General features: G+C 38.4%; 1 protein-coding gene across 1 annotated transcript; it reads right to left on the bottom strand.

Moving 5' to 3' along the window:
• Positions 1-2035: 2035 nt before the first annotated feature.
• Positions 2036-24369, bottom strand: KHDRBS1 (KH RNA binding domain containing, signal transduction associated 1). Its single transcript, XM_077150501.1, has 9 exons — positions 23826-24369; positions 13013-13137; positions 12103-12219; positions 10691-10837; positions 7844-7977; positions 7153-7354; positions 6587-6654; positions 5730-5788; positions 2036-3390 (listed from the first exon to the last, which is right to left on the bottom strand). The coding sequence occupies exons 1-9, from the start codon at positions 24205-24207 to the stop codon at positions 3293-3295; spliced, it is 1332 nt and encodes a 443-aa protein (XP_077006616.1). The 5' UTR covers positions 24208-24369; the 3' UTR covers positions 2036-3292.

Raw genomic sequence — 24369 nt, forward strand, 5'->3', positions numbered from 1 at the left:
TGAGTAGAGGAGGAATGAAACCAAACATGGCTACAATTTATTTATTCCATTAATAGTGCCCAGGCAACAGGTTTCTGCTTTAAGATCATTTCCGGGGTCTATCACGGTTGTCCCAGTTCTCTGCAACTACTCTAATCCCCAAACCCAGATTTTTCTAACTTTCGCACTAAATCCATAGTCTCTAACATTCTTCTAATAAATTTCTTGTCATTTACATTAGCCTTTCACTTTGTAGTTTCTAACTGATGAGGTCTAAATGAAATACTGCCTCATTAAGTTATTCACAGGATAAATAAGACTGGAATTCAGTACATGTAAGTACATAGTACCTGGTCTCATCAACCATCTTAAGTAAATTCAGTATGGAATAAAAACCAACATATAAGCACGGCGTGTTGTAAATATGGTATGAATGGCTACAGGAAATCAAGCCCACTACCACCTCCCAGGTCACTTCTAGCATAACTTTTATAGTTATGATAAAATCCCATATCCTTAATAGAGAGCCACCTTAACATACCTGACATGGGTCTTTACTACCCATTCTACGCTGGAAATGCCTCAGGAGCTTTCATTCACCTGTAAATGGAGAAGTAAGATATCAGTCTTCTGTAGAGGAAGTTTTAAAGACATACAAAATAAAAGATAAAAAGATCCTGCATGCAGTTTACACATTACAGGAGAGAAACATGCAACTTTAAAGAAATTTTAAGGAACATTTCATTATGAATATCAATATGGGGACCTATAGGGGTTCATCCTTGTACATTTTAAAACAGCTGAGCAGAAAGCTTTACTTTGGGGAGCAGCAGGAGGTCTAATCTACAGTCATTGAAATTTTACAATGTGTCATTTAAGATGTCAGACTCTGTGCCCAGATTACATTACAGTTCACTTGTGATGGGCAGGATTATTAAGAGTTATGGCTAATTTATGCGGTAGCATATGGTTTTTCTTTTTACAGCTATTTTTATTAAACAAGTTTTGCAAAGTTTTAACATTAAAATTAACAGCTAAAGAATTGTTTATGCAAGTTGCTGTCACAGTTTATGTAAAAGAGAAATATGTGCTATTAAAATCAGACATTTAGGTTACCTTTGGTTTTTTGCGATGCATGTTAGCTTTACACATCCTGATTCTCTTGCGAAAATTTTCCTTTAAAAAGGGGGGTATAGAGTGATCTCTTTTCATCAAAACAAGACATAATGCCCTGAAAGCTGACTTCAAACCATGGTTGAAAATTCAGTTATTTACATTTTATCACAATCTACAAATACAATTTTTTGTTGGTGTGTTTTAAAAAGAAAAAAAAAAAGTCCATCATGCACTGCTGCAGGCAGCTTGGCACTTCATACAAGAGGATTTTTCACCCCCGAGCAGTTTAGGTGGATCCCTTAGGGATGGCATGAGAACCTTGAGAATTAACAGAGAACTGGTAATGGGGTCAACCAATTCCATCGTTTCCTCTCTTGGCCTCTTAAGGATGGGGTTCAGAGCCAGCCTATCATGCCAGATCCTGACCCAGCCCAGTGGAGTTATTAACATCATTTCTGGGATTAAATGGAAAACCCTTAAGGTGTCCAGGTTTTGCTTAATTGTCATATCTAAAGGCAGGTGCTCTCCCTTTCCAAGCTCTCAGAGATTATTTGGCATCACACTCTGGGGCCACCTAGGGACTCTATAGAAGATGAAAACTAGAGTGGCTGGCACTTTAAATATTTGAGACCTATGTATGGAAACCAATTCAAGTTTTGGCTCAGTCGAGTTTTTCTCTTGAGAAATCAGAGCTTATGATAGGATTGGATAAAATTGTTTTCAACAACTTCCAGGGGGTGAAAAAGCTTTGGTTATTTTTAAACTAAAACTTAACAACTCGATAAACTTTTTTTTTTGTAAACTTCAAATAAAATCCCCCCACCACTTTTAAGAATGTCTCCAACTTTTAACAAGCCCATTAACTTTAGAGTTAATTTAAGTTTATTTGAAAGAGAAAACTAATTTATTGTCCACCCAAAAAAAATGACAATTCATCACATTTACTTTGATTAAAAAAGGACTAAACTTTATTGACAAACTGCTGCAGACATTTTGACATAAGTTTAAGCTACCTATTTAGGCAGACTTACACATGTAGCATTTAGTCTTCGAGAACAAAATGGGAGGACGGTACAAATCCAATTAGGACTTTAACTTATATACAAAGTGGATTTTGATTCCTTTTTCATTCAGCTGCAGTGTCCCTTTTTATATCATGCTAGTGTTGAGACATACTTGACTATCTTGGAACAGTTCAATATTGACAACTGTCAACTCACGAAAATCATCAGCTTTTGGCTCCGGTGTCCAAGTGAGTTTTTCATAGAGTGCAGAACCTCAGATGGACACAACACTTTGCTTTGTCTTTTTAAATACTGAAATTTTAGTTATTAGTGCTATTACTCAAAGACTGTTTTCTTGGCTAAAAAGCTCTGCATTAAATTCAATTCAGGTGGCCAATCCTGCTCTCCTAATCGACCTCTTGAAAACCTATTCTCCCTCTTAAGTATCTCTCAACACTGTATGTCTGGGGCTAGATTTCAAAACCCACATAATGAAAAAGTCAGTTTTACAAACCTAATTTTGTTTCTGTTGTTGCTTTTAAATCAATTAATGTTAAAAATTGCATCAACTATTTAATTCATGAGGATCTTTCATATTAAAATTTAACCTTAAGATTCAACGGCCATGTGCTTTTTAAAGGAAACATTTTTTAGAGACGTCTGAGCTCACTTTTGCATGGTGGCGCCTACTGCCGTTTACATTTGTGATTTTAAATCTTAAACAGCCCTGAATTTTGAAATGTAGCCTAGTTTGGGATTCTGCAACTACAACTTTACGGGATGCCTCAAATCAAAACTAAGAGAAAGTTAACAAGCCTTAACTTCAGAACCTTTAAGCAAGCAATGTCACTTTTGAAACTAACAGGTTTGTGTTTTTTTTTTTACTCAACTTCTTTTTTTTATTATAAAAGGTACACTTCTGTTTATATTTAAACAACAAAGAGAAAAGCATCTACACACTTTAAAAATTAATTCAATATTCCTAGATCTATTTTAACTCATTTTAAAATACTACATACAGAAGCCAGAATGCAGAGTAAGAATGGAATAAGGGGAGTAGAAGAAGGGGACCACGAAGAAAAACACTTAGACAATTACTTGTCTGTTGTGGGTAAAGCAACAGGAATCCTGGGAGATACAAGAAATCAGTAACAACTTTGCTCATAACTGATATTTTCCCCTCATGTTTGTTTTTAATAACGTCCATATGGGTGCTCTCTGTATGCTCCCTTTACTGGCCTAGCTGGAGGGGCCTTCAGTGATGGCCTGGTCCCATTCCAGTCGTCTTGGCCTGTGGGGAAAGGAAGAAAGGTTTATAAACCATGTGTCAATGCCATTTTGGGTCAGCATGGGCAGATCACCTGGTAAACATCACCCCAAATTCACTACTTTGCCGCTAAAGTCTAGTCACCTCCCTGGTGTCCTTGCTTTCAACTTTGCTTGACCCTCCTGAACTACCTGGGCAATTTCCCAACTGCAAGCAGTTTTGAGTGGACAGACAGCAACCAACTCAGAAAAGGCCCGAGTTTACGCTGGCGTAATCTCCAGGAAAGAGGTAACATGATCTATAATCTAGTCCCCAAACCAGGTTAAAGGTGAAAACTTTGCTAAAGGCAGTGAAGGAGTCAATCTCAACTATTCTGCAATGGTTTTCTGTTCCCAAAGCACTAAAGTAGCCTCAGGGAAGGTGACAACTGCTGTTAGTCTTACAGATTGGAAGCAGGGAGCCCTTTTTTTATGCAACAGCAAGTCAGGCTGCCCTGTGAAGTCTCCTTTGACTCCCTGGGAAAAGTAAGCAAGGACCCCATTTCAAAAGGCCCTCTACCCAAAGAGCTGGTATTCAGTGCCCTGGTAGGGGGAAGTACAATTTAATGTTGTACTGACAAGGCTGATTGGGAGAATTCATTAACTCTTCTCTTATGCCAACAGTCAGCCAGCCCAGAGAAGCCAGACAACATGGCTGACATCCTCAAATAGTATTCCTGTGTGATAGGGAAAAGCCTGAGGGAGTTTATCACCTACTCCTAGAGCTGACCTTTTATGAAAATGTGTTGTGTTTATAAGCTCATTCTTCCCACTCATCCCTTTACCTTACCCATGCCAGCATTTCCTGAAGCTTATTTCTCCAGCTGTCTGCATTCACAAATATCTTCCTCCATTACAATAGGTCTAAAACTCCTATATGGATATAAAGTGGCATAGAACTCTGCCTAAGCCTGTTAATAACCCTGAATAATACTCATGTCTATCACTTTCCAAGTAACCTCTGGGTACCAACATGACAATTTATTCTTCTAATTTTGGTTTTGCAAAGGCAGAGATCAGGAAAAATAAATGTTATTGGATAAATAGATTAACCATGGAAACATTATACCAGGAGTACAAAGAGTAGCCTGCCTCTTTCAGTCCAGTCTTTTCTCCAGCAAAACAGAAATTCAATTTAGTCAAACACATAAATCCACCGCACTGCTTCACTGATGGAAGACAATATCCGGTGCAATCATACCACCCTTCTAAACAGTGGCATATGAACAGTGCAATATTACTGATAAAAACTGTTCAGTATGATTTAGTGAAAACTAATAAAAATTGTTTCCCTGAGCAAAGCAGCTGACTGGTTATTTTATACTGTGCTGAAGAACTGAAGCTCAGCTTGTCTGTCTGGGTGGCTCTAAAAAGCTCCTCCTTTTCAGCTAAAGTTTAGGGGAAACTTTCAGTGTTTTAAGATGAAGAACTATTATCTGCTGAGCCCCTTGCCAACTTCTCTCTGAAATTCCCTCAGGTATGTTGGAAAAAACCTCATAATTAAAAGACTGCTCTCTCTGCATCCACTGCCACATGGCACTCCCTCTGGGGCCCACTAACATGGGGTCATAATTGGCTCCTGTGTTTTCAACCAAACTCAGGAAGACAGTTAGGTCCTGCTGTCATTTCAGCCTCAATAGCTCTCTCAGGATCAAAGACTGAACTGAAATGTCTCCAAGCCAATCAATAACTTGGAACCAGTACCTTCCCAAATCATTTCAAGCTTTCAGATTATAAGCCCCTAAAGCCTCTGATATAACAGGCTATTTTTGCTTCCGAATCTGGTCTTGCTAGCTGCTTGCTCCCTAGGTCCCTTTCAGTTGGAATTTCTTCTACAGTAGGATTCTTTTCAATGAGATCCATAATGTTTTTAAAAGTGAGGTAGTACAAAAGATTAGTCTGGGATATGATTAAGTTCTGGTTATCTATCAATGTAGCCTAGGTATCAGCGCAAAGGCCCAGCTACATAACCCATGTCTAGCTATCTCCCTGTCCAAAACAGAAAAAAAAATTAACATTAGTTTAAGTCTTTGCTGCTGCCGCCCAGGCTGAACCTGGGCCCCAGTTTAAGACAAGACAGCCTTCCAAGAATAACAGCACATTCACCTCATTTTAATAGTTTCCTTTTTCCATCATATCACAAAATCTAAATAGGAGCAGGATTCCCCATTGTCAGATCTTCCAACATCTGCACTCAGTATCACCTTGGGCTTCTAAAGGCTTCTCCTTAGATGTGTAACTGCCTAACTCCCAATAATATAGTCACCAGTATCCTCCCAGGCACTTACTTGCATGTTCTGCCCTACCACAGAAATAAAGACATACCATAAGCTTCATAAGAATCTTGAACCTCCCCATGTCCATAGTCATAATATTCTGAGTCCCTGAAAGTCAAAGACAGGGTGTTAGAAAGCTACAGGATGACGAGGTTTTAGTTTCATCTTCTTTCAAAATGCCTCCATATCTCAATCATTTTACTGCATGAATAACACAGGAAAATGCTCACATTCCTGATGCCCAAACTACAAAATATTCCCTAAACATATATATACTATGCACTCATAAAAATATATGCTAACTAGTAAAGAAAAATGGATACAATTTAAAGTGAAAAAGCGCAATCCAAAACTGAACACGTTAATCACAGTATATGTACATACGTATCATATGGCTCAACACTGGGAAGACAATAAATGGACATAAAAAGAATTATTCTATCCCCATTATAGAATTATGAGAGACTCTTTCAATTAATCACAGATAAAATATATACATACATACAATATATATATATTTTAAGAGAACACGCAGAAACAAAATATCTAAGTTATGGTAGTGGGGTTTTAATTTCCTTTAAAAATTTTATGCCATTTTTAATATGGCAATGATAGTTTTAAATAATAAATCAAAATAATTTAAAGATATTTTCCCCTTGTTTCCATATTAGTCACAGTTCAGGAATTTTTCATTTTCTATTCCCAGATCCTAAACTATAACTTATGATCCAAAGTTAACCAAACATGCAGATCCAAATGTGTGCCTCACAGATGTCAAAAGCAGAGGAGATATTCTCAAAAGGTGAGGTGCACTGCTCCTGAGATTTGTGCTGACTAAATCTCCCACTTCTTCCAACTCCATCTATTAACTAGGATGTGAAACATCACTTCTATTGCCTAACTCACCCTTGGCTCTGGCTGTAATACCCTTCATAGCCTTCATAACTCTGTTCTGCATATGTGTCATCATATCCCTAGAACAAACAAAATGAAATATCAGAATCACAGAATAGGGAAAGCAGCTACATCCTATGGGGGTATGATAGGCTTCTGGATTAACTGAATATGAAACTTCCCTCCAAGAGGTTTTTAACACTCACTGTGAAACAGTTACAAGAGGCAGGATTACTGAAACACCCAAAACTTTCATATACTATAGCACAGAACAAACATGGACAGGAAGTAAATAGAACACTGAGCTCTATTAATAGCAGAAATAGTAGGAAACCCTTAAGTAACTAAAACACTGTACACGAAGGCACACAGCTTACTGTTTTATCTACACACATATAGTAAACCATGCCTAAAATGGAAAAATCTGAGATTTCAACATTAACTACTAGAGAGGAGGGTAGATTCCAAATCTTATAGGCAGTTCCTGCCAACTACATCAAGGATCGAGGCCCTGTCATTCAATTTTCTTTGGCAACTTTCCAGGTATTGAAAAATGGTACACTGTTCAGATTTCTTACATATTCTTCATATGTTTCTGGTGCAGGGGGTGGAGGCAGAGGTATTCTCTGGATGCCTGCTGCCCGTGCTCTTGGTGCTGGAGCACCCCTCACAGTAGGTGGGGGTGGCACTCCTCGCGTCACAGTGGTACCTCTGGTGATGGCTCCTCTCACTGGTGTACCACGCACCAAAGCCCCCCGAGGTGGTCCAACACCACGGCCTCTGAAAAAAGTTTTATTTAAATGGAACTTTTAATAAATAGGCTACTTTCATATTCAGATTTGTTTGCAAATTCTGTAGTAGATAATTTTACAAGCCTTAACCACTGTATTAAAATACAGAGGAATGTACATGTAAGTAAAAGACTCACACTGGAATACTCTGCAGGTCCTATACTGGACCTGTGAATACATCATCACTGCACTGCTTTTGGCAGGTCAAAACCCTCTGTATAGTCAGTCACAAAAAGTAATATTCTGAAGTCAGAAACCATTTAAAAAATGGAAGGATGGTCTAAAATTAAAAGACCAAAAGTTTTAGCAGGACTGCAGCACTTGATTATGGCCAAGGTGCCCAAGATTCAGAACTCTACTCAATACAACATACAAATTCAGTGATCCCTCTGAAGATGGGGAGAGGAGCACCACCAAGAGGTGATGGGTCTAGCAGTCAAATTTACATTCTACTCCTGGTTTTCTCTGTTATTTTTACCTAGGAACAGGTGGAGGGGGAGGTGCAGTTCCTCGACCTCTCACTGGCACACCACGTCCGCGGGTCGGCTCAGGTACTCCATTCAAGTAGGATAGCTCTAGAAACTGTTCCTGGCAGATATCATCCATCATGTCCTGGAAATGGGAGATAATGAGGAGTGTTGTATATCATCTATACCTTCTGCAGAGAAGTCATCTGGCCCACAGGAAACTCCAATGCTAAGAACAGCTTTCAAAGCCCAGATGAAGTCTCAGGTTGTTCATTTCCTGCTGAAGTCAACTGGTATCCTACCTATCATTTCTTTGGGGAAAGTCTTGATGGCAGACCCCTCATTATTCAGTTAAAGCTCTTCATGATGGGGTCCCTGCCTAGTTCTCTAGGTCACTTCCCTCCTCCCTCCATATATAACCTCCTCGCAAACCCATGCTGAATAACCTGTAGTTCAGAGCCTGGAATACTCTCATACATCTGTTTTTGTAAATATTTCCTCTTCCTGGAATAATAAAAGCCTTTACTATTATTTGAGCTCTATGTGCTAGATAATAAGCTCTAGTGCTATATAGGCACTATATAATAAGCTTTTCATGGGATTTTTCCGTTTAATTTTCAAAATAACTCTTGAGATTTACCCTATTTTATCACTGGGAAAACAATTCAGGAATTATAAAGCAACTACCCCCAATGACACAGAGCTATATATTAAGTGGCAGACTCTAGATGTGAATTCATAATTACCTGTCTCTAAAAACCTAGACTTTGAATCATTAGGCTATATTGTCCTTCTGTCCACGTGAGAGACTCTAACTTCCCCCCATTAAGACTTACCTAAACCATTAGTTCTTATGACATTCTCTGTCAATGCCACCTCTACTCCCTCCCCTTCTCCCACCAATACCCTGTAATTTTCTCTACCCCAGCACTTACCACATTATTCTAGAACTGTTAGACTGTATTCTACAATAGAATTCTTCACTAGCTCTTCAGGAACTATATTTGCAACTTAAGACCAAAGCACAGTGTTAGACACACAATAGATACTTAACAAATACTGGGGATGTATACGGAACATGTAGCTCAGAAAGGTGAAATAACTTACCCAGGATAACCCAGATATAGCCCCCAATAGTACTCTTTCTATTATCTCATGAAACCTCTCTGGTACAATAAATGGTTCTATGGGGAAAAGAGAGGGTTCTGGCACAGATGCAAAAACAGGCTCACCTTTTTTGCCCCTCCACAAGAGAGAAGAACCGGCCTCCAGACAGCTTAGAGTCAAATGCCATTTGCAGATCTTTTCATGCATTTAGATATTCAGTCCTACTACTTCATAAATTTTTATACTCCTAAGTGGATACAGCTTCAAGAACAGAAGATTCCAGTCACTAGAGATGCCCTGCTCAACCCTACCTTACACTTTCTGCTGCTCAAGACTCACACTGGAGAATCAAGTAACCAATGCTAGCCTGTTTGCTCAGATTTCCTCCAAATGCTTCATCAACACCAAGGAAACCCAGATCTTTCTGGCAAGCATCTTTTTCAAAAGATTCGCTTACATGAAAGCCTTGTAATATATCCCTTCTGAGAAATATCCTGGAGACCAAAGATAAAGAGACAGGCATTCCCTATGCAGTCCTTCAGAATTGGGTAGCTCAGGATGCTTTAACAGAACACCTCAGAAAAAATAGAGAGAATCTCCCACTCCGGGAAAATTTACAGCACTGAATTTTTCTCTAGGATATTTTGAATTTGTTGTTTCAGGCTGAACCTTCCAATGAAGTCAAGGTACTTGGAAGCAAAGCAGGGGTGGAGACATTTGAGACAGTGTTGGAACCCTTGGAGCTCAGCATTATAGGTATACATTGCCTATAAATTGTTGTTCTACCAAGTCTTGCATCTTCTGACACCACAACTAGTTGCAACTCCTTCATTCCACATGCAAAAAACCACCAAGGACTATATCTCACCTCCTGTTAGTTTTAGTGATGAAAACATGAGACTTGTTCAATTCTAGATAAAAAGTATTCCAAACCCTTCCTATGGTTCCAGGTTCATCCTTGGTATAAAATATTCAGAAGCAGCATGTTAACTGACAACCGCCAGGCCTTGCTAAACAGCAAAAGCACCATTTTCTATTTATTTAGAGAACGGATCCTCTGACCAGGTGCAATGAGCAGAACAGATAACCTGTCTTCCTGGGTCTCAGTTACATTTTGAAATGAACTACACAACAATTTGGTTAATATCAACAGTCAAGCCTGTAATGATCATGCCTCTTCCAAACCAAACCCTACTTGAATAAACTCCTCCAGAAGAGAATACCCTGAATGCACCCAAGTAGGAATTTGATCCATTAAATCTGGATGCTATAAGCTTCTTAATGTTACCCTCTAGACTACCTAGAGTTAGAATATAAACCCCTTGAGTGCAGGGACTCATTTTAGTCATTTTCCTATTATATCCTCTTTGTGTGGAACCAAAATACTTAGGTCAGGGAGGACTGTTAAATCTCTATTAACTGAATATTAGAATGCCAGACACATTGCATACCTGAGATCCTGACAACGGATCTTGGTATATAACTAAAACATTAGATTTGAGGAGTAGAGTGCTCTTGGGGCACAACGAATATAGACTCTATTGCAGGCAAATACCTCAGAAGCACTTACATACAACACTTTGAGAACTAAACACAAATAATATGCCACCTTGGAAAAAGGAACATAAACGCAGAATTTGGTATACAATTACAGATTATGCATAGACTCTGGTTAAGAATCCCTACATTAGCAACAGCACAAGATCCAAGCTCTCCCTTGCTCAGAAGATACAGAGTAAGGATTTCCTTACTGGTACTAGAAACTTCTTGACCTCCTCCATGGCATGGGCCATAAGAGCATAAGCCTCACATGGGGGTCCAAAGACTTCAATGAAAACATGCAGATCCATATTCAAGTGGGCGTATTTGGGGTCTCCACCTTTGCGTAGCTCTTCCTCCTGTGGAAAAATGCACAGAAACATCACATCACATGGACTAGAAAATAAAATGACACCCTTACCTCTAGGCCAAAGGGAGAGCAAGAAGTAACTCCATCTAAGAAAAACAATGAGATTTAAGAAAAAGTAAAAGAAGCTCTGAAAGAATAATATTTTATACAACCTGCTAAACCTGGATTTGGATTGCTGCTGTTAACAGTTGCCTTGAATCCCTATTAATTAGAGCTCTAAGAAGGTTAAAAGAGAAAAACAATTCTAGTCCCTATTCAGAAAATATCTGATTGGCAAACATTTGTTTTAAAATCCCAGGTAGAGCTGCTAATCCCCAACTCTGCTCATCTGCTTATATGGTCTAAGGAGCTCTAGGGGAAGAAAGAAGTCAGGACAGACAGAAAAGCTTATGTAAGCCTCATTAGCTAGAATAACATATTTCAGTCCAAACTATATGCCTTTTGTGAGAAATGTGAGTGGATAAAAGAGGGCCTAAGAAAACAATATTTATCAGTTAGGCTGCAGCAAAGAGTGAAGGGACAACAGTGGGCCACAGTGGCGCAGCAAGCAATTCTAGCCTGCCATGCTGGAGATTGGGTCAATTCCTGGAGCCTGCCCATGTCAAAAAAAAAAAAAGTGAAGGGACAAGCTTTTAGTCTGTAGTAGATTTTGAACCACTAAAAAGTAAAAAGCTGATCCTACTCTGTTTGGTGGGAAGTTTCTTGGTACTTAGAAACTAAGTATAAAGCATATGGGGCTGTGGCATGAGGTTTAAAAAAAAAAAAAAGACGTATCAGGTTTTGTTGTTAGGATTCCTCTTGTTCCCTTTAGAATACATTCTTTTAGTGGGTTTCACATTCCAGTTGGCTGGAAAACAAACTAATCCTCAAACTCACCTATACTCATATTACTGTTTCCACTTTTCCATATTACTAGAAAAGAGGTGTGCTGCTCCTATTTTACAGTCTTTAGTCTTGTTAAGTACATCCAGCTCTCTTTCCAAATGTTTACAATGTCAAACTTGCTACTACTGTTTCCATTATCATGCAAGCAAAAGTCAGAATGAAAACAATCACCAGGGCACATATGGGCAACTTCAGAGTTGCAAAGCAAGTAAACTAACTTGGCCTATAATCTCTTGCATCCAACTCAAATTTAAAGGAGTTACATTGTGTACATATACAAAATGTTTGTTTCTATAAAACATCCCTACTGGGCTCTGGGGAATTAGAAAGTATCAGGGTCTCCTCCTGCCTCACTAATGCTGAGCTTACCTTGGCTTTGTCTCTCATTGAGCCCTTTCCCAACACAGAGATCTTTGCACCAGTTTCTTCTTGCAGTCTTTTGATTGTATTCCCTTGTGGTCCAAGAATCTTCCCAACAAAATTAAACTGACAAAAAATAAAAGAGGGCTCTAAATACACACGTTCCTATATGTTTTCATCTATATTTTCTCATTTGATCTTCAAAAATGCTGTAATATAGGAAGACTATTACCATTCCCCCTTTGTAAGGATATACTGAGGCTGGAATGATGAAGCGATTAGTCTAAAGATACACAGCTAGCAAGGGGAAGCCCCAAGACTTGAATCTGGGTTTCCTGATGTAGTGTGGTGCTCCTTCCATAATGTAACACTGCAGCCCTTAATAAATTTAACATAAACATTTTTAAGGCAGTGACCTCAGAATAAAACAGACATATAATACCCTTTGTAAACATTAGTTTAGTAAGCTAAATATAACCACTGCTTTCCCTAAAAATAATAAACAGGTTAAAAAAAAAGCATTGCTTAAAAGTAAACTTAAAGAAAGAAATAACACTAATTTCTGTCAAGCATTTTTGTTTTATTTCCTTTTATTTAGATCTAATGATTTCAAATCAGTCTGAGAGAAAGCAAGTCTTCGAGGTTCATTTTTTCTTTAGAATCAGAGCCTGAACAAACATCTGAGAAAGAAACTCTTTCTCATAACAAAAGAGATGATTATACTTCTTTCCTAGCTATAGCTCTGTTATTAGTTATGAACTTTGATATTTCAACTGCCAGAAATAGGCAATGCAAGCATGGAAAAGCCTCACAGGCTTAAGATTTTGATGTATCACAATCTCCAGAAGTCTTTATTATAGCCCATGTAATAAATACCTAACAAAGATAACTCAAAAGAGCAAGGTACTTTTTGTCTCACCTTGGGATACTGTTTGACAGGTATCAGTACCCGCTCCTTCAGCTTCATGTTCTTATGAGAAAATAAATCCAAGTAATTCTCCTCATCATCCTTTTTTGAATCCCCTTTCTGAATCTTCTCGATCTCTGAATGGGACAAAGAATTTATTTTTGCTGTGGTAAATAAAGGCATATTTCCAAGTCTGCTTAAAGCAATAACATGGAGTACTATGTGAATAAAACCAAATAGTTCAGATCATTTCAGATAGAGATCGGCTGCAAGCACCAAAGCTATATGAGGTTGACTAGAAAAACTTCTAATAAGAGAAGTTTGCATTCCCATTTCTGCCTGGAGCTCTACATAAAAAAATATTCAGGTGTTTTATTATGACTTAAGAATAAATGAATTTAACAAAACAAACTAATGTGGGTTTTTTAGACTGGGGAAAAGAGGACATAGATACTAAAAAAAAAAAGCAGCATATTTTACCTAAAGAAAAAGTACGTCATATAATAAGACACAATACTTATTAATTTAAATATACAATGGATAGTCCCATAAAATTCCACTGTGGCAGAGTGCTCTGGATAGTAGTTTTTAAAGGTTTGAGAGATTTGGATCCTTACTCTGCCACCTACCACTTGTGTGAATTTAGACAAGTTATTCAACTACTCTGAATTCTGGTTTCCTCATTTGTAAAATGGAGGTGATATTTACCTCACAGAGTTGCTATAAAGAAAATATGTCTCATAAAAATCCACATTTTAGGAAGTGAATACACAGTTGCCATTACCTTGCGCAAATTCAGTAGGTGTCCTGAGAAAACATACCAAAGTATTTTCAATTCACTAGTCAAGACAGTTTTCTTTGGCCCTCGCAGAATTTTAGTATCTAATTTTGAGACGATTCCCTATCATTAAGATACTTCATTCATTCATTACGTAATTGCAAGAGCATGAGTGCTTCCTATGGCAAGGCAGATGAAGGGAGAAGTACAGGTATGATCATTACAAATACTCATCAGGGGTAATGTAGAAAAACCTTCAGTTGGCATCAGAATCACCTGGTGTTAAAACTACATTGCTAGGTCCTACCCTCACAGATTCTGATCTAGTAGGTTTGGTATTTGTGTTAGGAATCTGTTATTTCTAAGAAGTTAGTGTTGCTGACATTGTTGGTCTAGGGACCACACTTTGAAAACCACTGGTTAAAAGGTATACCAATACCCTACCTCAAATACATTCTACAAATTTATACTCTTAACAGTTTTTAAAAATACTTTTTATTTAGGCCTAAGAGTCACCCCCAAGAGAGTCTCTTTTGTTGCTCAGATGTGGCCCCTCTCTCCAGCCAACACAACGAGCAGTCTCACCACCCTCCCCCTCTCTGCGTGGGACATGACTCCCAGGGGTGTGGACCTTCCTGGCAACGTGGGACAGAGATCCTGGAATGAGCTGAGACTCAGCATCAAGGGACTGAGAAAAACCCTAGAATGAGCTGAGAATTAACATCAAGGGATTGAGAGAAACTTCTTGACCAAAAGGGGGAAGAGTAAAATGAGACAAAGTGTCAATGGCTGAGAGATTCCAAACAGAGTCCAGAGGTTATCCTGGAGGTTATTCTTGCGCATTAAGTAGATATCACCTTGTTGTTCAAGATGTAGTGGAGAGGCTGGAGGGAATTGCCTGAAAATGTAGTGCTGTGTTCCAGTAGCCATGTTTCTTGATGATGACTGAACAATGATATAGCTTTCACAATGAGACTCTGTGAATGTGAAAACCTTATGTCTGATGCTCCTTTTAGCTACTATATCAACAGAAGAGTGGAACATATGGAATAAAAATAAATAATAGGGGGAACAAATGTTAAAATAAATTTAGTTTGAAATGCTAGTGGTAAATGAAAGCGAGGGGTAAGGAGTATGATATGTATAGTCTTTTTTTCCTCTATTATCATTTTATTTCTTCTTCTAAATCGATGCAAATGTACTAAGAAATGATGAATATGCAACTATGTGATGATATTAAGAATTGCTGATTGTATATGTAGAATGGAATGATATCTTAATGTTTTAATTTTTTTTAATTAATAAAACAAAGTTTAAAAAAAAATAACTTTTTACATTAAACCCAGCAGTGAAGCATACAGATGAAGGAAAGTTACTTCAACTCTGACAAACTTCATCACTTCAAACAAGTCTTCTGTTTAGTTAAAAAGCCGAATGCAGATGCTATAGTATTCAATGTACTGACTGATCTACTTAGGCCTGACAGCACATACATCCTGTTGACACTTTAAGTTGCTAATACATGTAAATATACTTAAATAAACCCTAACTCTTACATGAGAACTGTAAAAGACAGCATTCTTCACATTTCTAAATACAACCGTACAATTAGCAGACCAGACATTTCACTCAATACTTACCTGTTTATTGTGCTTTGTCCTGACCTACACTTCTTCCCACTTACTGCTAAATTAACTTTTCTGGTCACTCATTTGAGCCCACCATTGAGTTTCCATGCTGGAAATTTGGGTACTCAATCCTCAAAAGGTCTAGAAGAGCAAAGATCCCACAATTCTGATCCAAAAACATCACTGAAGAGATTGTAAGAATGTGAAATAAATTACTTATTTCCTTTTATCTTTGACAATCTGTGTTTCCCAATTGCTACCACCTAGTTAGGCCCTTTAGCTGTATTTTATACCACTTTCAGAAACCTTAACTAGTGCAAGATAAGACTAAAAATCTGTCAATCTGTTGTATTCCTATAGGAAGCAGTGCTACAAAATTAAACCCAATAGAAAGAAGTGCTTAAATTCAATGTAATGCACTCTGTAAATCAGAAGCCCTTTCTACAACACAGATCTTTCTGTTCTATTTTAAACTAGTCAGATCTTAATTAGAATTCCTTTGTCCAAATTTTCTCACAAACTTTTTAAGAATTAGAGAACACCTAGAGAATTTAAAGAACGATGATTTAACCTAAAGGAGAACTGAAAACAAAAGACTAAGGGGGTAACCTGAGCCTTCAAGAAAGGTAATCTCAATGTTCGGAAGGGTTATTGAAGTCTACAATATATCAAATACCGTTAAAATATTACCTCACTAATCATCTAAAGAAACCTAGTGAAATGGCTGGTAGAGGAAACAAAACTCAGGAAGGTGAAATAATTATATCTAAGTAATAAAGCTGCTAAAGCACTAAAATGAGGATTAAAACCCAGGCTTGCTTCTAATTTCAAATCTCATGCTTTTTCTGTTATGTTCTGTTAGCTCTCTACAAGCGAGGCAGGGTGGGAGAGGGGGTTTGCAGAGGACCACATGAGGACTTTAAGAAAGGAAGAGTCAATTTTGATAAAATTTTAGGAAAACTGTTTACTCTTGGGCAAAAATGCTTTCTAGACAAGCTTTTAGAAACCAACTCCTTTAAGTGATCTTGGATAGAATAGGCCAAGAGCTAAAGAAAAAAAAACCAAGATGTGAATGACACGTTTATTTCCTGGACAGACATAGAAAATAGTCAAATTTTAACCAGTATCTTCCTATTTTGTATTTATTATTTCATTTAGTCTTTTTAAACCAGTATTATCTCTATTCAACAGGGTGAAGAAATCTGGGCTCAGAAAAGTAATATAACTTGACCAAGTTCACAAAACTAATCAGTGTAGAGCAAGTATTTAAACACAGGTAGCTCTTTACACCATTCAGAGCAAATTCAACTAAACTTGTTTGGCATTTCTTTTTTTGCTATCTTTTACTATAACTTGATCTTTCCTGGTTTTGTAGGTCTTATCACAATGAGATGTAAGCTGCCAAGCCTGAGGACTGTGTTTTAAATGTATGTCTCAAGGAAGGAACATGAATTTGAAGTTAGACAGATCTGGGTTTCAATTTTAGGTCTCCTACGTATTTGGTGTGTGACCTTGGGCAAGTCATTTAACCTCTCTTCCTCTAAAAAAGGAACAATAAAAATGGCACAAGATGAGTGGGAGATAACGATGCCTACCTGGCAGAGTTTTAAGCGTTTGAAATAATCCATGTGGCACACAGTATATAATCAAATAAATATTTGTTAATTTATTGATTTGGCTTTGATTCATTTAATTCACAGAACACAACTGCTTTTTAACCAGCCTGGTAATAAAGTATAGGAAAATATAAATGTTGTAACATGAGTTAGAAGAGTCAGTCATAAAGAGAAACCAAGGCACAGAACTGGATAGAAAAGCTGCCAGCCAGGAAAGTAATAGTTTTAAATGAAAATTTTAAACGCTTATCCTATTCACCCTTTTCCTTTACCAGTTTACAGCTTTGATGTGCCTTCCCTGGTCATAACCATATGTACAGTCAAAAAGATTTAATGAACCACCACAAAAAATGTTAATACTAGAAGTCTGAAAAGTCTGAAAATATAATTTATCAGCTGGATTTACTTAAAACAGATTATCACATATATTTCATTAACTGAAGTTTTGATGAGGATTGTACAAAGAACAAGACAATGGTCAAGGTTTTCTGACTAAAGCATCAAGAGACAGTGTTTCTAGGAAGGCAAGAGTCAGAGGATTATCAGCTCCAAAATACTAGGACTCAAGCTCTCCTCTTGATCCTCAATGCCTTGCTTCATACTTCTACCCACAGAATCCCTTCCTTCACTGTTAAAATTTCTGGACTAGTTTCTTCACTGAGCTGCGTATCTGCAATTCTAAATAGAGTGCCTGACACACAATAGGCACCTATAAATGTCTGCTGAAAGAAGAAAATGGACCATGAACACATCCAACATCCCTCAATGATTCTTATGTCTTTATCATTCCCAAATCAATAATTCTCTACCTTTTCTGTTGGTACCACCTTTTGGTACCACAAGTACACTATTTTCATGTTACTGTTTCAAGCAAGAGCATTAGAGCAATAGGCTCATAATTTTGGGGGGATGGTGGTGTCACAGCCCCTTTGAGAATCTGATGAAAGCAACAAACTAGCGCCCCAGAAAAAGACAAACCCACAATGTCACATACAGTTTTGGCTAAAGGTAGAGAAAGGCCAAGTATTGTTAAAAAAAAAAAATCCCCCAAAGCCTGAGGTTAGAGCCCTCTTCCGGGATCAAATTTTCACAATCTAAGACAATGGTATTGTTAGGGGTTGAGTTATATCCCTCACAAAAGGCAGGTACAGGTCCCAACACCTGGTCCTATGGGTGTGAATCCACTTGTAAATAGGACCTTTGAAGACGTTATTAGTTAAGGAGTGTCCAAACTGAATGAGAATGGGCTTAAGTACTTGTAAGAAAAACAAACCGGTAACAGAGAGGAAGTCACAAGCCAACAGTCTGAAACTGGAAGTCAATGTAATCCAAAAGAAAAAAAAAGATGCCACCATGTATATGACCATGTGACAGAAAAGCCAAGGACTAAGGATCTCCAGCCAGCCAGAAGACCCCGGGAAGAAAAAAAGCATTATAGTCTCTGAAACAGTGAGCTAATAAATTCCTGTTGTTAAGTCAATTCATTGTATTTGTTTTAGCTGCCAGGAAATTGAAACAAGGAGAATGACCATGTTCTTCTAAGTCTCTTCTTTAGGGCCCAATTTAAATTTGGGACTTAATTAAACAAACAAACAAAACCCAACTTTTTGAGGTAATTGTAGATTCACACGCAGTTTTAAGAAATAATACAGAGAGATCACATATACCCTTCAGCTAATTTTCCCTATAATAACACCTCACATATCTAAAAAACAGTATCAGAACTAGAGAATTAAAATTAAAACACATCAACTTTATTCAGATTTCTAGTTTCACATGCATTTACTTGTGCACAGTCAAGACACAGAACAGTTCTATCTGAAAGATCCCTCATTCTACCCTTCTATAGCCAGTTACCTCCCTACCCCCCTCACTACTGGTAACCACTAATTTGCTGTCATCTCTACTATTCTGTCATTTCAAAATGCTACATTAATGGGATCAAACAGCATGTAACCTTTGAGAATGACTTTTTTTCACTCAGCATACATCTTTTGAGATCCCTCCCAGTTGTTGGGTTTATCAAGAGTTCATGTCTTTTTAGTGCTGAGTAGTATTCCAAGGTATGGATGTACCACAGTGTGTTTATTCACCTTCTGGAGGCATTTGGTTTGTTCTCAGTTTCTGGCTATTCTGAATAAAGCCGATATGAACGTCTGTGTACAAGTTTTGAGGGAATATGAGTTTTAATTTCTCTGCAACAAATGCCTAAGAGTGGAACTACTGAGCAATATGGTAAGCACCGGTTTAGTCTGGTAAGAAACTGCTTTATCATAGATATATGTTTAACAATATTTTGATTAACCTTGCTAGTATTTGTGTTCTATAAAAATAGTATTGTACTATATATAGTCCTCTGGGAATGACTTTTTCACTCAACATTAGATTTCCAACATTTCTCCTTGTTGCATGTAGCTGTAGTTCATTCATTTCAGTTTGTGAATATATCACAGTATACAATCAATGGTGAACAAGTTGCACCATTTCGTGAACTAGGTGCATCATTTTATGAATGATGTGTTCATATACAAAAGTTTCTTTAGGCACATTATTAGCAATGGGGTTGTGAAGTTTCAAAAATTTGTTCAGTTGTCAGAGTAAATGCCAAACCATTACCAAAGTGGTTATATCAATTCACACTTCCACCAGTAAGGTTTAAGAGTTCCTTCTACTGCACATTCTCTCAAGTCTGAAGTACTGTTTGACTTCAAAATTTTTTGTCAACTTAGATTATTACTTTCCTATCTCAAAAAAAGTTTCTACTTATTTATCCTTATTTACTCTTTTAGCTACCTTATATTCAATTTGTCAAACTGAAAGAAAAAAATGAATCAAGTTGAAATGTTTGGAAAGTGTACAAAATCAACAAGTTAATTTAAATCTACTGTCATCTTCCCCCTCCCTCTGCCACCAAGGACATCACATATTTCTCTATTCAGATATTCCTTCATAACCTTCAGTAAAATTTTAAATTGAGTAACCATGTGATTACATATTTATCTGTAACATTAAGATAAGAAATTCTTCCTGTTGATAGAATGACCAGAAGAATGGAGATAATGACTATAAAATGAGCAGCACATTACCTGCCATGTAATATGCTCTACAAAAATTAAAATTATACTAATATTATTATTATGATTATTCACATACATCTTGTGCTAATGTTGTTTATTCCATGGTATTTTATATTATTCTAACAAGATCCTTTGGTCCATTCATTTTCTAATTGCTTGTATATTAGAACCCTATAGATCTATACATTTTCATCTGGTAATCAGCTGCACTAATGACCACTTTCCTAGGTGAACAATGATGCTGTTGCCAATAATGAAGCTTTGACTCTTTTCTAATATTTATACACTACATTTGCCCCACAGTTCCTTTGCAATGCCACTTTCTAATTTTAATAAGAGGTTTTGCTAGCTGTGTAGAATGAACTAGGGTCTCACTATCTTTCTATAACATAAGTCAAATAAAGGAATTAACAATCTTGACGGGTCTACAGATTGTAAAATGTTCTCCACTGCACGCTTCTGGAGGATGCACTTCTGAGTCTCCTTTTAAAATCGTCTGGAGATTGTTAATTTGTTTAAATGTTTATTTCTGAGTCATTTATACTAACTTATGTTTTCCTAATTGTAAAAAGTAGAAAAAGAACACTTACTGTATATAAAAGCATCTTATACTTTGTAAATATGTTAACACAAATAAATTTTTTTCTTTCAGAAAACAAGCATGGGTTACTGACTTTCTGAGTCCTTATGTTTGCAATTGCATTTAATTGCCATCACAGCTGAATAACAAGTTGGCTAATTTACAAGTTTATATTAAAAAATCTACATCCCTCAAAACTGTGTTATTTTTCCATCACATAATGAAGAAGAACATTCATTCATTAACTCTTCAGTAAAAGGCCACTGTACAGCACTCTTCTAGGCATAAGAGATACAGCAGTGAACAAAACAGACAAAAATCCTTGCCCTCACAGCACTGACAATCTAGCCATGAATGAGAAGGGATAGGTAAACAAACAAATATATAATTATAATATATAATGTATCAAGATGCTGTAAGTGCAAAATAAAGTTGGGAATGGGACAGGGACAGGTGTGTGTGTGTGTGTGTGTGTCAGGGTTGGGATGGGGTGTAGCAAGTAGTCTGGGCTTCAAGACACCTTTTGGGAATGGGCAGAGATGCCTGAGAGAACTGCAGTTCCAAGTGCTTGGCTCTGTTCTCCTGGGTTTCCATCTCCTCTTGCTTCTTGGCCTTGTCATCTTTACTACCATGTTAGTTGTCTGATATTTTCAAATAGATTTATCTTAATATTTTAACCAATTAGGGCTTAATTCTTTTTTTTAATTGTTTAGGGCTTAATTTTTAAGTACAGTTTGGTGCAGGTGGGGGTGGTGGAGTAGGTGTGTGGATCCAAACTCAGAATAAGTTTAAATCCTAGCTCTGTTACTTATTAACTTTCCTTGGGTAAACTATTTCATCTCTATATGCTTCAGTTTCCTCATCTGTGAAAATAAGGTTAAGAGTAACTTCCTCATAGTGTGATCCTGAAGATTAAACATTTAATGTAAGGAACTCAGACCAGTGCCCGGCACTTAACATGTGTCCTCATCAGTGCTAAAATACTGTCTCCTCAGTCTCATTTTCTTGAAGTTGATTGTGACTTCACTGCAACTTTTTTTCCAAATCATTCAGAAATACCACAAAAGTCAGGCCCATCATATATCAAGACTTATACATGCTAAGAGGTATCCAGTATTTCAATTCTGTTCTCTCTTTGAGCCAACATCACATCAATTCCATTTCTCCAAATAAAAATTTCAATTTGGTTAAAAAAAAAAGGGCATAGCCAATACCAAAAAAATTAAAGAGCATGCTCTTGGATAACAGAAATTAAGCAGTGAGGGGAGGGTGAAAATTTTAACTTTTAAGGATCAGTATTTTTAAATGATTATCCTAAGAAACCTTTTTTTTTTTAACTTAAAACATGAACATCACACTGGACACTCCAAAAGGTCAGAAAATATCTTTAGTTTTCATATCTTATTCAGTACCATGGATTTATAACTAGAAGACAAGTGTGATGACAATTTATTACTTAATGATTATAGGCCAAAGGAAACTGTGCTAGTGCTTTTACACATCATTTACTCCTCGTAATTTATCATTCCCACTTTACAGATGAGGTTATTAAGGCTGAGAAAACTTCCCAAGAACACATAACTAATTGTGGGTAGAATTTTAAACTGGTTCCAACACCTTAATGTTCTAAAGCTTGTTATTTTCTTCTGATGCATTTAAGGTGGACTGAATTTAAAGATTTGGGGAAATAAAATTAAACTAAATCAACCTTTACCACTTAGCCTGCAAGTACATGTTACCAGGTTCAACCAAACACTTGGTGTTTGCAATATGCAAGGCAGTGTGAAAAAGAAAAAGAAAAAGCAGTCCTTGGCCTCAAAGAGCTTGCTAGAAGAACACAAGGAATAGTAGTAATGTTCCAAACAATCCGAAAGAATTTCAGAACAGTAAAGCACTGAGTTGAAAAGCGTCAACAGTTTTATCAAATATTTTATTCTTGACCACTGGGAGCTTTGCTTTTTGTGTTTAAAAGTAAAGACCCCTTATCAATGTTGGGAGATAAGAGAACAAAGGGATCATTTCATTTATAATCATCTAACTACTCATTCAGTGTCGAACGCTGTAAAATTTTACTTGCTTAATAAAATTTAGGTACCGTAAGAAATACCTATTAAAATAATATTTTAACTAGAAGCTAAGGTAAAACAGCCGGCTTTGGGAAGAAATCACAGCGACAAGGGGATTGGTCAGTGCTGATCAGAAAAGGAGAGCTAGTCTACAGAGAACAAAGACTAACATTCCTAATCTCTATTTCACTACTGAAGCAAAAAGAAGGAAAAAAAAAAAACCACTCACAAGCCTTTTAGGTACAACCATCGCGCAACTTATCTCAATAATCTATAATTGTCCATCTTCTTCGGAAATGTTTGGCAAACCACCCTGGTGTCCCTTACCTTCCTCTATCATCCCATACCACTGTCTATAGGGCTATTTTTCCCTTTCTTGAATGATGAGAGTGAACACACGTTGTAAAACTAAGGTCACCAATCTTCCAGCTCTGTAACAATCATTTTATCGACCTAACTCGGAGATTTGTTTCCGAAAACCTCAAGTTCCGACCCTCACTGGTCGCTAGCTACAACCTCTGGGCAACTCAATCTTCAGTCACCACCAAGACCCACCCAGCCCTAGCGTTGGCGGCGCGCTGGACAGGGCACTCCAGCCTCAACCTGAACCACACCTCGGCCTCCCACAGTCCCTCCTCGCTCGGGTTCAGTCTTCATTTCCTATGCTCTCAGTTGAGACGCGTACCACCACCAGCCATCGAAAAGGTTTTCCCCGTGGGGGAATCGGGAGATACACATTCATTTCTGGAAGAAGCTGAACACTTGGAGCGCGGGGCAGCTGCAAGAGGTGGGAGGGAGGAGGGTTAGGAAAGAGGCGGGGAACTCAGCACCATCCATCAAGATCTCTGCGCTAAGAGATCGCCGAGCCGCCTTCGAACCTCCATCGCAGAAATTCTCCCTCGCACCCCGAGCAAGGAGAGGAATTTGGAATCCAGCTATACGGAGGACGAGGATGAAAGGGGAAGAAGGGTCCACGACCGTCTCGGTCCCGGAGGCGCGGGAAGCGAGAGGAACAAAGCCGCTGCCACCCACGCCACTGGGTGGCCGGGTGACCCAGAGGGACCCGAGCGGTCCGCTTACCTGCCGTCAGCAACTGCATGGCATGAGTAAAGGAAGGATCGAGCGAGTCCTTCTCGGCCATGAGTTCAGGCAGGTACTTGTTCTCCGGCTCCATCTTGACCGAGGCAGTAGCTGAAGGGGGCAGCAGAGGGGTCGGCGCTGGACCGCCCACTGTCGCGTCGGGACCCGTGGCCGAGGGCGGCAGCAACGGTGGCGGCTGCGTGGCGGGCGAGGCCCGGGCGGCTCCCCGGGATCCTCCTCCGCCTCCCCGGGACCGGTGAGAGAGCGGAGGCTGCCGAGACGGTGCCTGACGCACTGAGGAGTGGGCTCCTGAGGGGTCCATGGAGCCACTGCGGCCCGAGGACCGGATCATGCGCGCGGCGGGGTCGTCCCGGCGCTGCATCTGGGAGGCTGTGTAGTCGAAGGATCGAGGAAGCGACGCGGCAACAGCAGAGGCCCTAGCGGCGGTTGGCGGAGGTGGGAGAGCGGGAGCGACAGCGACCGAAGCCGACCCGAGCGACCCAGCGAAAGAGAGCACCGGAAATGAGACGGCGCGCGTGCGCAG

This window comes from Tamandua tetradactyla, chromosome 2 (genome assembly GCF_023851605.1).
Source record: "Tamandua tetradactyla isolate mTamTet1 chromosome 2, mTamTet1.pri, whole genome shotgun sequence".
NCBI lineage: Eukaryota > Metazoa > Chordata > Mammalia > Pilosa > Myrmecophagidae > Tamandua > Tamandua tetradactyla.